The 23,157-nt window shown below is 46.0% G+C and overlaps 1 protein-coding gene across 2 annotated transcripts in view; it reads right to left on the bottom strand.

Annotated features, from left to right (window-relative positions):
• The window catches only part of MAPK6 (mitogen-activated protein kinase 6), a 34,134-nt gene extending 11,187 nt beyond the window's left edge, over positions 1-22,947 (bottom strand). The window contains exons 1-2 of one of the 2 annotated variants that reach the window (XM_040970202.1): positions 22,788-22,947; positions 1,004-2,190 (exon numbers count right to left, since the gene is read on the bottom strand). In XM_040970202.1, coding sequence (XP_040826136.1) covers positions 1,004-1,558 — 555 coding nt within the window. In that variant the 5' untranslated portion in view covers positions 1,559-2,190; positions 22,788-22,947. Of the gene's footprint in view, positions 1-1,003; positions 2,191-21,981; positions 22,313-22,787 lie in introns of those variants that run through there. The other variant, XM_040970201.1, reaches the window with a different exon arrangement.
• Between the last annotated feature and the right edge of the window lie 210 nt (positions 22,948-23,157).

Here is a 23,157-nt window from a genome sequence, read left to right as displayed (position 1 = left end):
CAGCAGAAACCCAATTCAATGTTCTGTTTACAGTCTTAAACTGTAACCCATAAAAGGGGTTCCACATCATTACCCAAGTGACCCATTTCACATCACTACTCAATTTCCCTGAAAGTGGTTTTTAAAAACTAAGTAAAAATATCTTTAAAATGAAGGCAATAAGACTTGTTTGTTTTAGGCAGGTGCGACAGAAAGCTAAGCAAGCAGAACTTTAAACTGAACAGCTCCACTTACAGATTTTAAACGTCAGAGTCCCACATGAGATTGCACTTGAAACTTTGGAAAACATTAAATTCTTCCCAACAACAAGTTGTTATCTAAGGAAAAGTTGCTATGATTCCTTTTGGCTATATCTACTATCAACTGTTTATGCATATTTATATTTCAAACTAAACTGGGGTTGTTTAAATCAGGCATAACTGAATTATTTGAACTCAAAGGGCAAAAGACCTAAAAATTCACACAGCTTATCCTCTTCCCTTCAGGAAGGAACACACTTCTATCCCAAATAGCTAAGAATGTGTAGTTGTCTCTTGGTACCCAGAGGGAACCATTTCAGCAACACGCCTCCCACCCTGAGACCAAAATGCACATTCAAGTGTCTTGTATAAAAACACGGCATAATATCAGCATCTAACCCATGCACATCCTCCCATCTACTTTAAAATATATCTAGATTACTTACAACACCTAAGCAATGCAAATGCTGTGCAGTTATGGAACCCACAGATACAAAAAGCTGACTATACTTCATTTTTTAAATAACCAGAGGAGACTTTCAGTTACAATAAAATGCTATAAAATAATCACTGCTTAATTAGGACCCCATTCTACTTTCATTTCAAACACATGGAGATTTTGACTAGCGGTAGATTTGGATCAGGAAAAATAAACCATGTAAAGTTTAACAAAATTAACTACAACCCAGCATATCCAGGAAACACAAGGACCTGTTCCTGAAGACATCAGCTTCAAATTCTAGCTCAACTACCCTTGCACATACCTTATGGGAATAATGTGGATCCATGATCCTTGCGAGGCCAAAGTCACCTATCTTCAGCACCAAGTCTTCAGTATTAATGAAAAGATTAGCTGGTTTGAGATCTCTGTGCAGTACATTTGCAGAATGAATGTACTTGAGCCCACGTAGCAGCTGATACATGAAAAGCCGGGCATGCTCTTCCAGTAAAGGGCCCTGCTCCAGCACATTGGCCAAGTCTGTCTCCATGTACTCCTGAACAATGTAAACACTGTTCAGTTCAGTAAGAGAACCCACGTCGTCTGTTAACTGACTTCCACTGGGACCAAGAATTTCAAACACTTTCACAATGTTATCATGGTCAAGTCTTCTAATAATTTTGATTTCACGTAGAGCATGTTTAACACTCTGGGGATCCGTAAGGACAATTTTCTTGATGGCTACTCTCTTGTCACAGTCATTGTCTACAGCAGAAAACACCAAACCGTTGCCTCCACAACCCAATGGTTTTAAGTCCATGTACCTAGAGCCCAGATCAAAACCATGAATGTTCATGAGACTTTCAAATTTCTCTGCCATTTTGAAACCCTTACTATTTTGCCTTTTCCTTTCAAATTGTTGAACTTGTGTAAACAAGGAAGAAAACTGGCATCAAAAGGAAAGATCTTTCAAATAGGGAGAAGAAAAATAATTATACTTCCACAGCAAGATGGTTTCTTGATGTTCATTGCGTCTGCCAACCAGGCCCGTTGAGTTCCCCTTAGATTTAAAGCTCAAAAAGCTCTATTCATACTGAGAATTAAAAAGACTGCTGTACTCATAGTTCAAGAAAAGGGCAGCAACTCTGCAGACATCTAAAGGAAACACGCAAGAAACTCAAAAGGAATGAAATGACATACTATGCACTGATTTACTGTGCTAAACGATTTAACATTTAACAAAAATGTGAATAAATATGCACACGACAGGCTTCTAGGAACATTCTCCTCACAGTGCAGGTACATTCAGTGTTGGACTGGCCCTGAGCAGCAGCATCCTAAGGTGCTAGGAAGCACTATTTCCGTTTGCTTCTTCTCTTCCTCTGTTGCTATGCACTTCAACAGGAAGCTCTGGTGGCTGTTGGCTGACAGAAGATGTCTTGTTAGTGATCAGGTGGCTCCAGCTCACCACAATCACAATCAAAGCTACCGTCCATCTTACTCCGATACAACCTGGAGAAGGAGAAAGAAAAAAGAAAACAGAAGAGTCACCACTGCAGGAAATACTCTTCTCATTAAATGTGTAAAGTGACAGTATTGGCATCTGGTAATATATTACTTGGTGCATGAAGCTCAGTCAAGTGATACATTATTCTTAACAAAAATCACCTACAGAAAAGTTGTAAACACTATTCATTCACATGTGCTGGCCAGGGTTCCAGATTTCATCACATTCCATTCTTTGTAACACTTAAGATTTAGGGATGAGATTGCAGTGCAGCAAGTTAAATTGCGCCCCGCCCCCCATCCCCAACACAAGTATCCCCAGATGGGCACGGGCTTGTGTGGTGGCCGTTCTGCCTCTCACTCAGTTGCTGCTGTCGTTCCAGGAAAGCAGGGAAAGGTGGCCCAAATGCTGCAAGTACACAGGAGACCTGGACGAAGCTGCTCACTGCTGGCTTTGGCCTGCCCAGTCCTGCTATTGTAGCCATGTAGGGAGTCAATCAGCAGATGGAGGATCTCTCCTTCTCTATCTCTTGTCTCTCTCCCTTTCAAATAAGCAAGCAAAGCTTTTTGCTTTTTTTTTTTTTAATTGGAAAGTCAGATAATACAGAGAGAAGCAGAGAGAGGAAGATCTTTCGTCCCTTGAGTTACTCCCCAAGAAACTGCAACAGCCAGACTCGAGCTGATCCAAAGCCAGGGGCCCAACACCTCTTTCAGGTCTCCCAGGTGGGTGTAAGGTCCCAAGGCTTTGGGCCGTCCTCAACTGCTTTCCCAGGCTACAACAGGGAGCTGGATGGGAAGTGGGGCCTCCAGGATTAGAACCGGCACCCATATCGGGATCCCAGCACAGTCAGGCAAGGACTTTAGCCACTGGGCTATTGCACCAGGCCCTGCTTTTTCTTTTTTAATTGGAAAGTCAGGTCTACAGAGAGAAGATGATACAGAAAAATATCTTCTGTACACTGGTTTACTCCCCAAATGACTGCAACAGCCACAGCTGAGCTGATACAAAGCCAAGGAACCAGGGGCTTCTTCCAGGTTTTCTACACAGGTGTAGGGTCCCAAGGTTTTGGGCTATCTTCTGCTTTCCCAGGCCACAAGCAGGGAGCTGGAAGGAAAGTGGAGAAGCCAGGACACAATCTAGCACCCATAGGTAATCCCTAAGTTATCCCATTTATTTAATGCCAGTGATACAAATGGCCACAGTATTTTTACATCTTTCTTTAGAGTTTTTTGAAGGTAAAATACAAGCAACAGTACTCTAATGGAACATATAATAAGCCTTCAATACATCTGCTTACAAAAGAGCATTTACTTTTTTCTATTTTTAAAAGCCATTTATTTTTACAGGAAAGGCAGATCAGATTTACAGAAGGAGATAAAGATATTCCAAACACTGGTTCACTCCCCAAGTGGCTACAATGGCCGGAGCCATGCTGATCCGAAGCCAGGATCCAAAATCCAGAGTACCAAGGCTTTGGGCCATCCTCTACTGGCTTCCCAGGCCACAAGCATTGATGGGAAGTACAACAGCCGGGACACAAATTGGCACCCACAAACAATGCTGTGTTTGGATAAGGGATTCACCAATTGAGCCAACATGCTGGCATACAGAAGGATTTTAAGTTAGTAAAATAACTTTAACACAATCTAGCAAAATATATTCATGGATAATACCATGCCGTACAACCTGGCCATTTTTCCTCAAGGTAAATGCTTGGGAAATGCTTGGGAAAAAAATTCAAACAAATGCTCATTTTTTTCTTTCTGCAACAGAAAAAAGTGACAAACCTAAACTTTCAAAAAAGTTACATTAACTTAATAATGGTAAAAATGAATACAGATGGGTGAGATACTCAAAAACAAAAACCAAATTATAGAAACCAGTTTTATGAGGTCCAGAAACATGCAAGTAATGTTACTCTGTGCACATCTATGTAGCAAAAGCATTAAAAATATATGCAATTACGAAGGTCATATAAGGTTGCATTGTTTCACTATAATACTATATATTTTTTTCCTGTTTGCAAGCTTTTTATGCTTCTCAGAAATTAGCCCCAAATAAAATAGCTCATAACAATTCTGTAGTTTGGGAACAGAGTGGTGTCTTCACAGGCTAAGCAGGGAGCATTAAATTGGAAGTGGAGTAGGAAGGACTCAAACTGGTGCCCATGGGTCTGGCACAGTGACTCACTAGGCTAATTCTCCACCTGCATGCACCAGCATCCCCTACAGGCATCGAATCATGTCCCAGCTGCTCCACTTCACATCCAGCTCTCTGCTTATGGTCTGGGAAAGCAGTAGGTAGCCAAAGCACCCACGATGCAGTCTTCGCTCCTGGCACCTGGCTTCAGATCAGCTCAGCTCCTGCCACTGTGACCATTTGGAGAATGAACCAGTAAGATCTTTCTGTCAGTCCCTCTGTAAATATGCCTTTCTAATAAAAACAAATAACTTTTTAAAAAAAACACCAAAAACTTTAGTTTACTAGTCTATTTGTAGCAGAACATTTGAAATTTTAAGTCTGTAAATAAACCGCTGACTTTAAAAATATGATTTTGCGGCCATTGTGATGGTTCAACTAGCTAATCCCCTGCCTCCAACCACCAGGATCCCACATGGGCATCAGTTCATGTCCCAACTGTTCTGCTTCCTTATTCAACTCCCTGCTTGTGGCCTGGGAAAGCAGCAGAGGACGGCCCAGAGCCTTTGGTCCTGCACCTGTGTGAGACCCAGAAGAAGCTCCTGGCTTTTGGCTTCAGATCAGCTCAGTTCCAGCCGTTATGACCATTTGGGAAGTGACCCAGCAGGTTAAAGATCTTTCTCTGTCTCTGCTTCCCTCTCTAAATCTGCCTTTCCAATAAAAAATAAATTAAAAATAAATGTCATTTTTAAGAGGCTTTAATTAATGTTTTTCCCCTTCCAAATATTTTTCTTTTTGTGCATATCTCCGATTCTTCTGACTCTCTACCATACACCCTGGGAAAATCAGTATTTTTCCGAAACTCCGTCTCTGAAATTTTCATGTCTAGTCTCCACCTGAAATAGAATGTTTGTTCTCACCCACCTTCTTGCCTTAATATAGACAACTGCTTAAAGCTAGTGAAGTTTTAAAATGCTGATATGAGTATTTTAAACTGATTTCTACAGACTTCAATAAGAACAGTAAAATCTCTAATTTCTCTTTTAAGCTTCTAGTTCATTAATACAGCAATCTACTTAAGTACAAATGATGCTCTGCCAAAAATGACACCACTATTATCAGGCAGCACAGCAAGAACTGCAGTAAGATTAGAGAAAGCCATAGGAATGAGGTGCCTGCCCGAGATCTCCATTTGGTTCTGACTCTTTCAACTGCACTAAAGCCAGTAAGAATCACAATCAAGAAATAATTCCAAGGGCAAGGCAGGCTTTTCAGAAACCTCAACGGCTGATACTAGGAAAGGCAGGAGCTTGTGCCTAGGTTAAGAACTGCAGTGTCACTATCATGTACTCATGATGAAGACTCTTCAAAGAATGAGTTTTGAATATTCATGCCATTCTCAAAAGAGACTGTTCACTGATCAACACAACTGTAAAACTTGTACCAATAAAAGCCATGTAAGAGGGCCCAGTGTGGTGGCCCAGCAGCTAAAGTCCTCATCTTGAACGCACTGGGATCCCATTTGGATGCCAGTTCTAATCCCAGCAGCTCCCCTTCCCATCTAGATCCCTGCTTGTGGCCTGGGAAAGGCAGCCAAGGATGCCGAGGATGGCCCAAAGCCTTGGAACCCTGCACCCATGTGGGAGACCCGAAAAGCTCCTGGCTTTGGATTGGCTCAGCTCCAGCCATTGTGGTCACTTGGAGAGTGAATCATCGGACAGAAGATCTTCCTCTCTGTATATCTGACTTTGCAATAAAAATAAATCTTTCTTTTAAAAAAAAAAGCCATATAAGGAGGAAATAAAGAACACATCATTATAACCAGCACTGTTTGCTTGGTGATTCTGTTTGGCTGCCCTTACAGTATCACCCTTCAGACTTTCAGTATCCATAAGACCAAAGACTGTCAGAATATCTTTTCAAGAGTAAGTGTGGAAAGTAAGCCCCTCTTTTATCAGCACATTGTGCCAATTCTAAACCTGTGCATCACATTACTGCATCTAGTACTCCCAGCTCAATCATGCTCCACTTAGCATCTCTACATAGTACCTGTTCCATGACACGCAATATACGAGCCACTGGGGATAAAATCATGGGTGAAGGGCTTGGTGGTGTGGTAGCCTGCTAAAGTCCTCGCCTTGCATACACTAGAATCTCACATGGATTCCGATTCTAATCCCAGTGGCCCTGCTTCCCATCCAGCTCTCTGCTTGTGGCCTGCGAGAGCAGTCAAAGATGGCCCAAAGCCTTGGGTTCCTGCACTTGTGTGGGAGACCCAGCTTTCGGTCAGCTCAGTTCTGGCCATTGCAGTCACTTGGGGAGTGAATCATCGGACAGAAGATCTTCCTCTCTGTCTCTCCTCCTCTCTATATATCTAACGTAACAATAAAAAAATAAATCTTTTTAAAAAATCATGGGTGAAAACAGACTTAAGCTCTATTCTCACAAAGTTTATGGTGTGACTAAAGACAAACAGTAGGGGCTGGCCCTTTGCATGGTGGCTTGACCTATGCCTGTGGCACTGGCATCCTGTATGGGCACCAGTTTGAGTTCCAGCTGCTTCACTTCAAATCTAGCTCCCTGCTGGTGGCCTGGAAAAGCAGCAGGACCCCTGCACCCACGTGGGAGAGTCGGAGGAAGTTTCTGGCTTTGGATCAGCCCATCCATCTCGGGCCACTGCAACCATTTGAGGAATGAACCAGCAGATGGGAGATCTCTCTGTGTACAACTCGGCCTTTCAAAGAAAAAATAAATAAATCTTATAAAAAAAAAAAACAAGGAAGGGGTGGGCAAGTACCACAGCAGACTAATCCTCTGCCTTTGCCTATATGGCCAGCACCCTTTATGGGTCACCAGTTTGAGTCCCAGCTGCCTGCTTACTGCCTGGGAATGCAGCAGAGGATGGCTCAAGTCCTTGGGCCCCTGCCTTCAAACTGGCTCAGTCCCAGCCCCTGGCAGCCATTTGGTGAGTTGACCAGCAGATGGAAGACCTCTTAGTCTCTCCTATCTCTGTAAAGTCTGCCTTTCCAGTAAAAATAAATTTAAAATATTAAAAGAAAAAAAGGCCAGGAAGGGGCAAGGGAGTGCCAAGGCAAGCTATAGTACATCGCAAGAGTCCACAAGCTGGTATACTGGACCAGATTAGAGCAGTCAGGATGTGTCTCTGGCAGACAGCCGTAACAACGTCAGAAGCCTCCCATGCTCACTTAGTGACCCTAGAGCTAAAAGGTTTCCTCCTTATTGCCTTGAAACTTACTGTACTTACACTCCAAATTCTGAGCTCCCCAACCAGCTCAGCTCACCTGATGAAGGCATCCAGGTACACCAGCCAACTACTGGTCAGAGTATCCTTTTTCCCCATCAACAACCTATTACCATAGTCTCCATAAGCTTTCATACAGAATTGCATTACAAGCAAAGTTCAAGGTTTCTTTCTGCACATTCAAGGGAGGAAAAGTAAAAGACAGAACAGCAACTTAAAGGATCCTTTCCGGCACCTTTCCAATTTCTCTGCCTTCAAATAAACACGGTCCCTGCCACCAAGAGTGCTGCTTGTGTTGCGGGGAAGGAGACCCTAAGTGTGAATGAGGGGTGTCAATTGTTGTTTCTTTCCCAGTTTAGTTAATAAGAGGAAGTACAAAGTTGGCTTTTGACTTTACCTTTGGTTTTCTTTCACTGACCCACCATAACATGGAAATAAATGCTCTTTATAAAGGTCAGGCTGCCTATCTGCTGGCTGACGTACTAGGCAGTTCCCTAACACTGCATGAGCAATTGCCACCTTCTGCTTGTCATCACCTGGTCCACCCACACGCCAAGATAAGCATGAGTAGTGTTCAGATCTAGCCCGAATGTAGAAAGCTATAAGGTAGCTATAAGATATAAGCTATAAGGTATAAGTCATTTCCATTTGTCCTGTCTCCCCATCCTCAGAAACTGTACTTCCTGTCTGCTTACTCAGGAACAACTCGACCCACTGCAAAAGGAAGTCTGTAACCAAGAACTCTGAAGGTGAGGACCAGTCAGTCATTAAGGTTTCTAGGGCAGAAAAGGCCAAATGTTAAAATTAGGCTGCTTCTTCATACACCCTTTTGGCAAAGCCTTTGGGCCTCCTTCTAACTGCGTGACCCTAGGAGTACCAGAGATCCCTTTTGGGATTAGGACCTCAAGGAGGCTATTAGCAGAAACTGGTACCAGTGAATAATCCTGGGAACCTAGGGAGAAGGAGGAACTTCACACTAAAACACCACGGCACAACAGGCTTTGCCTAGTACATAGCAGTAATCATGCTCAGCTACTAAGTCAGACTGTTAAAGTCAAAGATAGATGATTGCATTGTCTGCTCACATCTCCTGATCCACATGAAAATATCAAAACTTCACAGACCACATACATTGGTCAGCAAATCTCAATGTGTTCACCCAATTCTAACACTTTATGATCTACAGAAGCACAGACTATATCTTTTGTTTCACTGGTTTTTTTCCTGAACATTTAATATGGGCAGTACACCCAGATTGGGGGAGACACAATTGTAATTCCCATACATGGAACATCAAATACAACCCTTCGCACAAATGTTTGCCTTATAAAATAATTATCAGTATGATAATCCTTAATCTGTTATTCTAACGCCCAAGCCTTCATTACTGAGATTGTGTTCCTAACTGTTAAAGGCACAGGAACCAAAACCATGAGCAGGAATTCACTGTTAGGAACATTTTAGGGCCCAGTGTAGTGGCTCAATGGCTAAATCCTCATCTTGCAAGTGTCAGGATCCCATGTGGGTATCATTTTGTGTCCCGGCAGCTCCACTTCCCTTCCAGCTCCCTGCTTGTGGCCTTGGAAAGCAGCAGAGGATGACCCAAACCCTTGGGATCCTGCACCCACAAAGAAGCTCCTGGCTTTGGATCGGCTCAGCTCTGGCCATTGCAGCCAACAGGAAAGTGAACAAGCAAATGGAAGATCTTTCTCCTTGTCTTTCAGTCTCTCTAAATCTGATCTGCTTTTCCAATAAAAATTAAATCTTTAAATAAAAAAGGAACATTTCACTGATGAAAACACATCACATGGGCCCTGGGCGGTGGCGCAATGGTTAAGGTCCCCGCCTTGCACGCCCGGGATCCCATATGGGCGCCGGTTCTATCCCAGCAGCCCCGCTTCCCTTCCAGTTCCCTGCCTGTGGCCCAGGAAAGCAGTCGAAGACGGCCCAAAGCTTTGGGACCCTGCACCCGCGCGGGAGATCCGGAAGAGGCTCCTGGCTTTGGATCGGCATAGCATCGGCCCGCTGCGCTCACTTGGGGAGTGAATCATTGGACAGAAGATCTTCCTCTCTGTCTCTCCTCTCTGTATATCTGCCTTTTCAATAAAAAAATAATAAAAATAAATCTAAAAAAAAAAACCACATCACACGATCACACCTCTGCTTAAGTTAATGAGATGCAATTACGACATGGACCCAGAAGCACAGAGAACCGAAACTTTTTTTTTTAACAGCTTTGACAAAAATAGACTGTTCTTCCATCCACCAAAGTGTCTGAGGCATTAAGGAAGATCTGAGGTCAAAACACTAGATGCACTAGATGGTGGAGTTGGTGCCATGGTGTTACAGATTAAGCCTCTGCCTGCAGTGGCAGCATCCTATATGGGTACTGATTCATGTCCCAGCTGCTCCACTTCCAATCCAGCTTCCTGTTATCGCATGGGAAAGTAATAGAGGATGGCCCAAGCAAGTCCTTGGGTTCCTGCAGCTATGAAGGAGATCTGGAGGAAGCTCCTGGCTCTGGATTGGCTCAGCTGTGGCAGCCATGGCAGGAGTGAACCAATGGGCTCTCTCTGGAACTCTGCCTTTCAAATACAAATAAAACTGTTAAACTAGGTGGGAAAAAGACTCATGGGACAGGTTTTTGGTACAGTAACCAAGCTGCTGCTTGAGGTGCCCACATCCCATAACGTGGTGTCTTGAGTTCAAGGCCCAGCTTTGCTCCCAGCTCCTACTTCCGACTGTGCATCTTGGAGGCAAACGGCTCAAGTAACTGGGCCCCCGCCACTCACCTGGGAGACTGACATGGAGCTCCTGGCTCAAACCCAACTATGGCAGGCATTTAGGGAAGTGGAAGAGAAACCTCTCCCATCTTTATCTGCCTCTCTATGTATTTTTTAAAACATTTATTTATCTTTACTGGAAAGGCAGATATGCAGAAAGGAGGAGAGACAGAGAGGAAGATCTTCTGTCCGATGATTCACTCCCCAAGTGGCCGCAATGGTTGGAGCTGAACTGATCCAAACAAAGCCAGGAGCCAGGAGCTCTTTCGGGTCTCCCACACGGATGCAGGAACCCAAGACTCTGGGACGTCCTCGACTGCTTTCCCAGGCCAGGGAGCTGGATGGGAAGCAGGGCTGCAGGATTAAAATCAGAATCCATAAGGGATCCCAGCACATGCAAGGTGAGGACTTTTAACTATAAGGCTATCGCACTGGGCCCTATATCTTTTAAATAAGTAAAATATTGAAATAAAACATGACTTCAAAGGAAAGCACACTCCTGAGGTCGGACGTGCACTAGGAGGTCCTTCCTGTTCACTACCATTTCAAGCTCTCTCCTCCTTTTTCTAACATCATCACTGCCTGTCTGCCAGCTCTCGGCAATGTAATCTAATCCTGCAGATCCTCCACTCTTGCAGGCTCCAGGGCAACACTCTCCTCTAGTTTTTTGTAATTCTGTTATAAAATGGAAGGTCTGGGACTATGTTTTACTGACATTTTCAAGAAAATGGTAACTAATGGATACCCTAAAAAACCTGTACTGAATGAATTAACATACACATGTTTTACTTGACAGTATAAAGTTTTATAAGGCAAGTTGGTGTCTCAGAATCTGCTCACACTCTGACCTCCCACGAAGGACGTCAGTGCAGGTTCTTCCATGTGGCACTTTCCTTTCCGGGCACGCCACCAGGAGCCACTCCCCATAAAACCACCTAAGTCAGCCAACAACTGTAGGAGCACATTTGTTTCAACCCACTCAGACTGAAGAAACAAAAACACTGCAGCTTTGTTATAGCTCCTGTTTTATCTATTATTACAGCAGTGGGGGGGGGAAGGACTGTGCCTCTGAAAGGGATCAATATAAAATGAGAGAAAGTCCTACCGGCCCATGCAACATCAACACCAAAGTGGGCATCGTGACTGCTCTGATTGCCCATCGCCGAGTCCAGCCTCGCGGTATCAGTGGAACCCGACCCAGCTCAGACAACCGCTCAAATGTAACTTCTGCTGGGACTGTAAAAATTGATTTGTTTAGTCCCAACTGCCAATTCACTCTCCCAAGGCCCATGACAAACGAATGGGATCACATTGGGGGCATTTTGAATATTCCCAGAATATTAAGACAGATATTCCTCCTACTATCGGGCCAAATAAATAAGGCAAAACAGATTAAGAGAAATGGGGGTGAAAGTAGAATGCAAATAAAATTTCTCAGCAGTCCAAACAGCTGGCAGAAAAGTCTAAAAATCAGAGAGCTCCAAGCTCCAGCTAATCGATGGTGCAAAAATCCAAGACAAGAATTTTTTAATCTGATAAAAGAGTACAACCAACAAATGCACAAATTCAATGAACCCCAAAAGCAGCATAAACACAAACTCAGACTTAGGTATATTGTAGCCAAACTGTTAAAAATAAAGTGTACACGGAGTGACTTGAACATGAGCTCTGAAGGCCTCAGCCATTTTGGACTCCGTGCTATTTCCCACAGCTTCCAAACCCCATTACATTTCTACAATTATCCCAAGAACACACATTAAAGATGAAAGGCCCAATTACATATATTGAGTATAATGCATGTTTTAAAAAGTATTTGAGAGGCAGAGAATGAAAGAGCTCCTATTTGCTTGTTCAGTCCCAAAGGCCCACAGTGATGATCTGAGTGGTGCTGGAAACTCAATCCAAGTTTCTCACCCAGGTGGCAGAGACCCAACTTACTGTGTGCCACTACCTGCCACTTCCCAGGACCTACATTAGCAGAGCTGGAAAGCAGGAGCTGAAGCTGGGCATGGGACTCCGGCACTCTGATGTGGGCGAGGCCCCAACTAGCATCTTATTAGCCACCAGACCCCTACAAGCCAACAATCTTCAAGCATTCATTTTATATAGTATGCAAAAATGCACTGAGCACTTAGCATGTGCCACACACTATTGATACAAGTAGGGAAAATTCAGGGCCAACACTGGTTTTGCAGTGCCACAGATGCCAGTTCAAGTCCAGCTGCTCTACTTCCCATCCAGATCCCTGCTCATGTGCCTGGGAAAGCAGCAGAGGCCAGCTAAAGTATTCTGGCCCCTGCACCCACACAACAGATATGGAAGGAGCTCTTGGTTTCAGCCTGTCCAGCTCTGGCCACTGCAGCCACTTTGGGAGTGAACCACTGGATGGAAAAATCTTTCTGTAACTCCTCCTTTTCAAACAAATAAACAGGGGGAAAGAGAGAAGGAGGGAAAGAGGAAGGGAGGGAGGAAAGAAGGAAGGAATAGATAGCCAAGACTGTGCTTCCCTAGAGCTCAATGATCCAGTGAGGAAAGACCAACATACAGGTCAAGTCTAACTTCAAGCCTAGCCACATACTATCATTTGTACGGCTAGAAAATGGCCTTCTGAGTTGCTGACACCCTAATGCCAAGAAGACAGTACCAGCTCTGCTGACAGATGGGAGGACACCCCAAACAAAGGAAAACAGCAAACCATAGAGTACTGCAAAAAGATGTGAAAAAATGAAAGTGCTTTATTTGTCGCAAAGAAATTTTGAAATCCATGCAAGATAAAACCTGACATTTTGGAGGGCAAAGGCGTCAGTACAGTGATGAGTTCCATAGCAAAGGGAGTGGGAATTGAGACATGAAAATGGACAAATAGGTAGGACTGGAAGAGGCGGGATTCTGAATTTTGTATCTAAGAAACGAAGCAAGACTACTGAAGAATTTAAAGCAAGTAACTGACATAATCTCAATTACATTTCAAAATAATTTTGGCTATTGGGAGGAGAATGGACCAAATAAAAAAGGGATGCTAATGACCTACTAAGTTAAAGGTTATGTCAAGTCCTGGCATTTCGGCACAGCCAGTTAGGCTGCCACTTGTGCTATGCATGTCCGACATGGGAGTGCTGGTGTAAGTCTCTGCTTCTGAGTCAGCCTCCTGGGAAGGCAGCAGCAGATGGCCCAACTCTGCAGACCCCTGCCAGCCATGTGGGATAAAGTTCCTGGTCCCTGCTTTGGCCGGCCCCAGCCGTGGTCACTATGGACACTTGGGGAGTGAGCCAACAAGCTGGTGAAAAATCCATCTCTCTTTTGCTCCACCTTTTAAATACATAAATTTGGTTTTCTAAAAAATAAATAAAGGCTATTTCAGTAAGTCAAACTGAAATGATGAAGGCCAAGACTAGGGTGATATTAATGAAGATGTAACACAGATCATTGATCAAATCATTAAAAGGGCACATTGAAATAAATTCAATGTTGGAGACCAAGAAAACTTGATGAGAATAGGGTAAAGACAGGATTAAAGGAAGGCTGCAAAAGACACTTACTGAACTAGAGAAGGCTGGGAGAAGAACAACAGGCAAGGAAGGTATTTATTTTGTATCTGTTAGTCTATCTAGGTAACAGGAGGTTAAGGATGTTAAGGGTAGTTGAATATTGTATCTGCAGCTTGTATGAGAAACCTAAACCAGTAACACAAATTTAGAAAATATCCATATGTGTGTGTATCATACACACACACACACACACACACACAATATTTAAAACTATGAGACCACCAGGGAAACAATCTAGAAAAACAAAGGAGTTACGGGAGACCAGGACTAAATGTCAAGAAGCGTTCATGCTAGCAATGAAGTCAGCTAAAAAAAAGTATCATAAACTCAAAAGCAGGAGAAAAACAAGAGTATAGGTCTCTAAGCAAAGTTGACAAATAGGCAAAATACAGTACCAGCTGCATTCAAGGTGGCTACAAGATCCTGTTAGCAGGACCTGGTAAATGGAAGCAACCAGCAACCTTGAGCGCAGCACTTTCAGCAACAACATGGTGGCAGAATGGAGTATGCTGAAGAGCAGAGCAGGGCCAGAGTACACAAAGACATCTCTTAAAAATCTGCTTGGAAGAGAATCAGAGAAATACAACTGCAGCCAGGGGAGAAGGCCGAAGAACAGTGCCAGAGAGGCACTGCCCACGCCCACTTTCCACAATGGCAGGCAGGATCTCACCTGCACTGGCCAAATGGGTAGCTGCTTGCCACAACTGGTTGCTGAACTGAAACACAGCTGGCATGCCTGAGAAACTGAATTTTTAATTTTTATTTACTTGAAAGGAAAGAGTTACGGAGAGAGCGAGCAAGCTTCTCAAATGCCCTCAAAAGCCAGGGCTTGGCTGGACTGGGCTGGGCTGGGCTGGGCTGGGCCGAAGCCAGGAGTCTGGATGCCACCAAGTCTCCCACATAGGTGGCAATGAATCAAGCTCTCACCCACTGCCTCCCTGGGTGCACTAACAGGAAACTCGGCTGCAAGCAGAGGAGGGTCTCACTCCAGAATGTCACGACACCCACCCCTACTTTTTAACAATCACATGTAGCTAGTGGCTCCCACACTAGATAGTACAGCTCTAGAGCACATAGGTATACTAATAGGATCCAAAAAAAAAAATTCATAATGTAGGCAAGAAAAAGATCCTTGAGAAGGAAACCAGAGTACAAATGAAGGGATCTACAAGGGCTACAATATGAATGAAAGCAGGCACAAAATGTGTACTTGGTAGAGATCAACACTTAACATGAGAAAATGTAGTAAATGTGGTTGGAGTCTCGGCTTTAAAATTAAATTGTAATAATGTAGAAACAATAGTCTTAACCACTTTCCTGCAGCCCTTGACCCTTTGTGCCCTAATCAACTACGTAAAGATTGCCAAAATAGAGCAATTAAAAAAAAATTAAATTGTAGGTTATAAAAGCCAAGCACAGAAGCAGGCATTTAGGCTTAGTCCAGCAACTAAGACACCGGCATGCTACGCAGGAGTACCTGGAATCCCTTCTGCACTCCAGCGTCCTGCCACCACAGACCCTGGCAAGCAGTGGTGAGGAGCTGAGTAAACAGGGTGTTCTTGCCACTCAGACTACCTTCCTGGCTCCTTACTCTAGCCCTGGCCACTGAGGGCCATTTCAGGGCCAATCAGCAGTTGGGAACGCTTTTTCTTTAATAAATATGTAAGTAAATGAAAGACAGGGCTCCCCCTCATTACTCTTTTTGCATTTAAAGAAAAAAGCATTAGCCACAGGGAGCCAGCCATGTGGCACGTGGGTTAGGCTGCCACCCGCGACACCGGCATCCATTATGGGTGTCAGTTGGAGCCTCAACTGCTGGTGTCCTAACCAGCTCTCCGCTTATGCACCTGGAAGCAATGGATTACAGCCAAAGTTCTTGAACCCTGCGCCCACATGCGAGACCTGGAGGAAGCTCCTGACTCCTGACTTCAGCCTAGCCCAGCCCTGACCATTGTAGCCCTTTGGGGAGTGAACTGTAGGTGGAAGATTTTCTCTACTCTTGCTGCCTCTCTCTTTCAAATAAATAAGTATATCATCTTTAAACACAAGAAGCAGTGATTTTTGAGCTCTGAAGTTAATGTACTGCCAGTGAAACAATAAAAGCATGATGGAGGTGAGGAGGCAAGAGAGCTACACACATATATTTGCTGATTATTATGCGAGGCATATTTTAGGTGCCAAATTATTTGTTATTCCTAACCATGATCTTGTCTCATTTTATAAATAATAACACTGATGTGCCAATTGGTAAAGCAGCTTCATAAAGGTATACATGGCACAATTCAGACACAGGTCAGTCAGACTCTAGAAAGGTAGAAGGTTAAGAGCCACTGCAGCTTCCACACTTGGAACTAAGAAACAGATCAGTCTGGCAGCTATCAGCAAACAGCAGCAAGCCTGGAGTTACTAGGGCAAATGCAAACGCTGTCTCAACACAATCCACAAGCAGCTTAACTAACGCCACTTAACATTATGAACTTCTTTACCTGAGGCAGAGACAAAAAAAGCAGAGGGCGCTCTCAATTACTGATTCTATCCTCAACACCCATAGCAGCCAAGAATGTACTGGAACTCGACCCAGAGTCCCAGGTGGTGGGGACCCCATGACTTAAGCTTCACCTGCTACCTCCCCTGCCCTGGGACAAGTCAAAGCTCAAGCATGCCAATGTGGCACATCGTGTCTCAGAGTTCTCACACTAAACACCCACTACAACATCTTTCAAAGAAAAAAAAAGTGTTTTTCTTTGAGAGACAGTGTCAGAGATCTTCAGCCACTGTTTCACTCTCCAAATGGCTGCAGCAGCCAGAGTTGAGCTGAAAACCAAAAGCTTCTTCCGTGTCTCCCACGCAGGTGCAGGGTCCGCATGGGAGACCTGAAGTTGTCCTGGCTTCAGATAGGAGCAGCTCTGGCCTTTGCAGTCACTGGCAAATCGAAGATCTTCCTCTCTGTCTCGTCTCTTCTCTTCTCCGTATACCTAACTTTGCAATAAAAATAAATATTAAAAAAAAAAAATGTAGTGCCTAAATGGGATGCTGGTGCCATAGGCAAAGGCTTGGCTTACTATACCACTACACATTATTGGGCCACAGTGGAAAAAAGTAAAACATTTACCACCTCTTCATTTATCCATGAAGAAAGAAAGATCATTAAACTGAGTCTAACCAAGTGTTAAACTGCAGCTTAATCTAGTTCAAAAACAGTGTGGGCAAAGATCACCTAGATCTGTGATGAAGGTGGTATCAAGAACCACCTGCAGCCATTTAAATACAGACTAAATTAAAAATCCAGTTCCGGTGTGCTAGTCACTTGTTGGATTAACAATATTCACACATGACTAGTGACTACCTACTGGGCAGCAAAGCACATAGAACATCTCCATCGTCATACAAAGTTCCTACTGAACAGTGACTAAATCCTCGCATCCTTTGACTTGATGCAAAGAGCAAATCAGAAGCCCCAGGTTCTCCCAATCACCCACTAACCAGTTCAGCAGCCATGCACACACCACTCAAAAGACCTGCTGACCTGAATCACATTATCATCACCTGAGACTTGTTAGACCAGAGATTCTGTCAGTCTGCGATGAGGTCATGACCCGGCTCTTCTAATCAGTTCCCAGGACAGTAGATCCAGGAAGCATGCTACCATGACCAAGGTCTCAGATCTCTTAGGGCCTCATTTTCCTGGCTGTCACCTGGCGCAATATCATGCCCACAAGTGCTCTCAAACACTAACATTTTAAGATCCTACAGCTGTACAAAATTAAGTGTATATAAATATTCACGCTGCAGAGGCTGACTTTCCTGGGGTACATGCTAGGATTTATTTAAAAAAAAAAACACACACACATTATTACTGCAAAGTCAGATGTAGAGAGAAGAGGAGAGAGATCTTTTGTCTGATGGTCACTCCCCAAGTGACTGCAACAGCCGGTGCTGTGCCGATCCGAAGCCAGAAAACAGGAGCTCTTCCAGATATACAGAGAGGAGGACAGACGGAAAGGAAGGCCTTCCATCTGCTGATTCACTCCCCATGTAGCTGCAACGACAGGAGCTAAACCAATCTGAGGCCAGGAGCTCTTCCGAGTCTCCCACACAGGTGCAGGGTGCCAAGGCTTTGGGCTGTCCTCAACTGCTTTCCCAGGCCACAAGCAGGGAGCTGGATGGAAAGCAGGGCTGTCAGGATTAGAACTGGCACCCATATGGGATCCCGGCACATTCAAGGCGAGGACTTCAGCTGCTAGGTCACCGTACCGGGCCCCAAGGTAGGATTTATTTATTTGTTTGTTTATTCATCTATTTATTTTAAAGATTTGTTTATTTTTGGAAAGGCAGATGTACAGGGAGGAGAGACAGCGAGAGAGCCTGGCGCATTCAAGGCGAGGACTTTAGCCACTCGGCCACCACGCCGGGCCCCCATGCTAGGACTTCAGCAATTAATTTTGTAATTTTTGTGTGTGTGCGTGTGGAAGGAAAAAAAAAAAGATACCAAATCTAAAAACATGACTCCTTACTTAAACATTAATCTTTGTGCAACATTTAGAATCTGATTAATAAGAAGTCTGTCTGAAAGACAAACCTTTTAAAACTTTATGTGGCTCAGCACAGTGAGTAAAATGCTACATGAAACACAGGTATCCCATATGAATGCCAGTTCAAATCAACAGCTGATCCACTTCCAATGCAGCTCCCTGATGGCCCAAATCCTTGGACCCTTGCACCCAAGTGGGAGAACCAGATGAAGGTCTGACTCCTGGCTTTGGCCCAACCCAGAGCAAGCCAGTGCATCCTGCTAAGGAGAACCAACAGATAAAACCTCTCTCTGCTGGGCCCAGCATGGTAGCGTTCTGGTTGAAGTCCTTGCCTTGCAGGTGCCAGCATCCCATATGGGCACCGGTTCTAATCCCAACAGCCCCACTTCCCATCCAGCTCCCTGCTTGTGACCTGGGAAAGCAGTCGAGGAAGGCCCAAAGCCTTGGGACCCTGCACCCGTGTGGGAGACCCGAAGAGCTCCTGGCTCCTGGCCTCAGATTGATTCAGCTCCTGCCATCGCCGCCACATGGGGAGTCAATCAGCAGATGGAAGAGCTTCCTCTCTGTCTCTCCTCCTCTCTGTATATCTGACTTTGCAATAAAAATAAATCTTAAAAAGAAAAGTTTTCTCTACTTCCCCCTCTTTGTCCCTCTTTCAAATACAATAAATAAAAAACACTTTATCAGAGGGGCAAACTGTCTTTTCCAAATATGCACTTGCCGGAGGGAAAAATTAAATGCTGGGCTCAGCCCACATCACTGTCACGCTAAAATCATCAGCTCCACATGAAAGCAACTCCCTGGAAAAAGCCATTGACACTTACAAGAACATGGTCATGGTTGTTTTTATGAAGTCTCAGTCAAAACGCTGAGCAGTAAACTGACCAAAGTCCCCATACCATGGATAGGCTGTAATGTCACGCCACTGCCCACCCTACAGGCTGGAGGGCAGCCAACAATACCACAGAGACGTTACTTTTGAGGTGCCCTCATTCCACTTTAACAGGAGCCCTAGAGGAACACAAGTTCAACCAGCTAAGCAAACAAGGAACCACAGAGCAGCCGGGAAAAGGCCTACCATTCCACATGCGCCACCACCGGAGGGAGGGGAAAGGCAAAGATACCAGTTTGCTTTTAAATTCTTGATTAAATTCATGATAGCTAACTAAACAGGAAATCAACCATCACTGGAATTTGAGTCAACTCCTAAGAGTGTGATGTTTTGAAAATCATCAGTACCTATAGCCTCATTCCCTCAGAGTCCCCATCTGCTTGTTCCCTCCCCAAATGCCCAGAACACCAGCAAGGGGCTGAAGCTGGAGGCCAGCAACTCAATCCAGGCCTCCCACACGAACCGCAGGGACAACCACCTGAGCCCTCACCTGCTGCCCCAAGGACTGCATTGGCTGGAGCTGGAAACCAGAGCTGGAATAGAGAGTTAAACCCCAATACAGGACACCAACATCCTAGCAGGCATCTCAAGTGCCCCTATACTTCCTATTTTTTGTTACTGTTTAGAATAAAGTATTTTTTAAGCTTTAGTTGAACCTTATTGAAATAAATTCTTCTGGGCCCAGCACAGTAGCCTAGTGGCTAAATCCTCATCTTGCACATGCCAGGATCCCATATGGGCACTGGTTCGTGTCCTAGCTGCCCCACTTCCCATCCTTATGGTCTTGAAAAGTAGTAGAGGAAGACCCAAAGCCTTGGGACCCTGTACCCGCATGGGAGACCGGGAAAGCTCCTGGTTCCTGGCTTCAGATTGGCTCAGCACTGGCCATTACAACCAGTAGGGAGTGAACCAGCAAATGGAAGATCTTTCTCATTCTCTCCTTCACTCCGTAAGCCTAATCTGATCTGCCTTTGCAATAAAAAATCAATACATCTTTAATAAGTAAATAAATATTTTTAAAAATGCTTTTATGTATGCTATATATTTTAAAAGTGCCTGCAACAATGCCTATTCCAAATTCTTTTTTAAAACAGAAAGTCATGTAGCTCATCAAAAAAAGCATTGAGAATACTGTTTTAGTAATTTCATGACACAAAAAATGTTCCCGATCAGTACTGTATCTGATTCAACATGAAAACTGCTAGCAAAACCTTTCTTAAATCATTAATTTCTAGATACTAAAAAGACAGCTTTTACATAACAGTTTAAAACATAAGGTCAAGCTCCATCCACACCATGAAGTCCTATCAGTCCTTTATAAATAACCTGGAACAAACCTCCCTCCATAGAAGCCAAAGAGCAGCTAGTATCACAAGGTCAATTTCAGCAGCTAATCAGCAACTGATTCCACCTTTCCCTCAGCAAAGGTTACACAATTCCACCTGTAGGTGATATGGTATCCCTTTTGAATGCAACTGAAGTAGCCATTACTTTTTCAAAGAAAATGCTGTTCCTCCTTAGAGAGGAGAGGATTACAATTGGGACAAACATTTTAGCCTATCATTTAAAAAAAAAAAAGGACATGCAAAACGGAGCCACGTAGCTGCAGTCGTGGGCAGAATGAGTCATCATCCAACTCCAAACTTGCCGCACTTTGAGCTTCCTCCCACCCGACCCCATCCCCTTCATCACCGCCTGCCCCTGAGTCAGCAAACCTTACCACCTCGCAGGTTCTCAATTCTCCCCGGACGCTTACGTGAACTTAGTAAAAACCCTCCCACGCTCTCAGTACAAAGGCTTGTCGTTAGACACGTGTTTTATTCTAAAAAAAGTCAATCTTGTCTAGATTCTCTTTTAATCAGACTACTTCTAATCTTGTGCAAAGACTCCAAACTAGCCTCCTAAATTGCCTCCATTTTCCAAGTTTTCTTCCCCCAAACCAGTACTACCTAGGTAATGCAAAACGATTTTAACTGGGCTGCATGGAGGACACCAACGAGCAATTCTACAAGTTCCACAAGGCAATTATTATTTACACTGCTCAGCACATAACAAGCACTTCATAAACATGTCTGAACAACTACTGGCTAAAAGCAACTCAAGTTTCTTCCTTCCAACTCAAAATTACGTTTCAAACAGCAAAATCTGACCTGCAAGACCTCCCTGAAAAAGAAACCCTCCAGGCAGTACCCTTTGAAGACCAAACTCCCCCAGTCATTTCATTCTTTGCATCTCAGTTTGCCAACGTTAAAAAGAGCCTATGGTTCATCAAAACTTGAACAGAAATAACCCAAGCTGGAAGACTCAGGCAGCAGAAAAGCACTTTCAACCTGTTTGCTCTTAACGTCTTCATCTATGGCTTCATCCTCCAGTCCCCTCTCCCCCTCACCTGTTATCTGTCTAAACAGAAAAACATCTGAATCCGTTTAAAAAATAAAAGACTGAGATGAGACTGGCTTAAGAGCACTTAGGGCCCCGAACGTGAATTTTGCAGGCTAACACAGCAGACTTCTAATCTCGCCTCCCCAGTCCCCTTCGCTGGACTTCTCCCACCGAACCCAAAGAAAGCGCGGAGCCGGCCGCCGACACCCGACCCGGTGGAGTCCCACGCTAGCCGAGGACAAAAGCCGGCCAACGCACCTGCACCTCTCCGCCAGCTCACACGTCAGACTGAAACGCACTGCCAAGCGCGGGCTGACAGGCTTCCGTCGGGGGCCTCGTGCCGACGGCCGGGGCAGGACCCGAGAGCGGCCGGGGCTGGGGGTGGCGCGTCCCCGGCCAGTCCACGGGGCCCCTCGGGCCGCGCGGCGTTCAAAACTTGGCCGGACTTGAGCGCTCCGGGACGAGCCCGAGGCACGGCGCGAGCACGCGCGCGCGCGTCCCCGCCGCCTCGCAGCTCGGCCGAGTCCGCGGGAGACTTTCCCGGCCGGTGTCAGCTGAGGCCGAGTCACCGGGGCGGGAAGGGGGAGGAGACGCGGAGCATTCCGAAAGGCGGCGTTGCCAGCCGGCCGGAGCCCTCCGCGCCGCCTCGCGCCTGCCGCGCGCCCCACCACCACCACCACCACCCCCCGCCGGGCTTCGAACCCGCAGAGCTGGGCGCAGGCGGCGGGCACCGAGCCGGCCGGGGCGGGCGCGAGCGGGCCCCGGCGAGGGGCGTGCCGGGTGGGAGGGGCGCGCCGCGGCGGCTCGGCCGACCCCACGACCCCCCGGCCCCGCGCGAGGACGCGGCGGCCAGGCCCGAGCGGGGCGGACCCCGGGGGGCCCGGGCGGGAGACGGAACAAAAGCGCCTTTGTTGAAGGGCGGCCGCCGGAGGGTCACGCACAATGGAGGAGCGAGCCGGCTCCGCCGCCGCCCGCCGCCCGCCGCCCGGCCGCCCTCCACGGAGTCGCCCCGCCGACGCGCCCCGCACACGTACACACACACACACGCGCGCGCGCGCACTCACGGCACTTCTCCGAGTCATCGAGGGAGTGCGGGGCCCGCCGACAGCCCCCAGGGTCGGCTCAGGTCTCCGGCTGTGCTGGCGGCAGCGGCGTCTCCGAGGCTCTCGCTTTGCCGCAGTCGCCGCCATGTAACCCCGACCCGCGCGAGAGAGAGGGAGAGGAGGGCGAGGGAGCCGGGGCGGAGCCTCGCCGCGCCACGCCCCCCGCCACGTCACAGGCTCACTCCACGGGCGCCCCCGCCCCCGCCCGGCCGCCCGCGCCCGCACGCGCCGGAATTTCCAACGCCCGTGACTGGATGCGGCGCGCCCGGCGGCGGGGGCGGCGGCAGGAGGAGGCTCGCGGGCGCGTCAGCCGCTTGGCGGGCTGTGCCGG

Source organism: Ochotona curzoniae, unplaced genomic scaffold (genome assembly GCF_017591425.1).
Source record: "Ochotona curzoniae isolate NIBS_2020 unplaced genomic scaffold, NIBS_Ocur_1.0 scaffold_4701, whole genome shotgun sequence".
Lineage (NCBI taxonomy): Eukaryota > Metazoa > Chordata > Mammalia > Lagomorpha > Ochotonidae > Ochotona > Ochotona curzoniae.
This window is presented reverse-complemented; position numbering and strand designations above follow the sequence as displayed.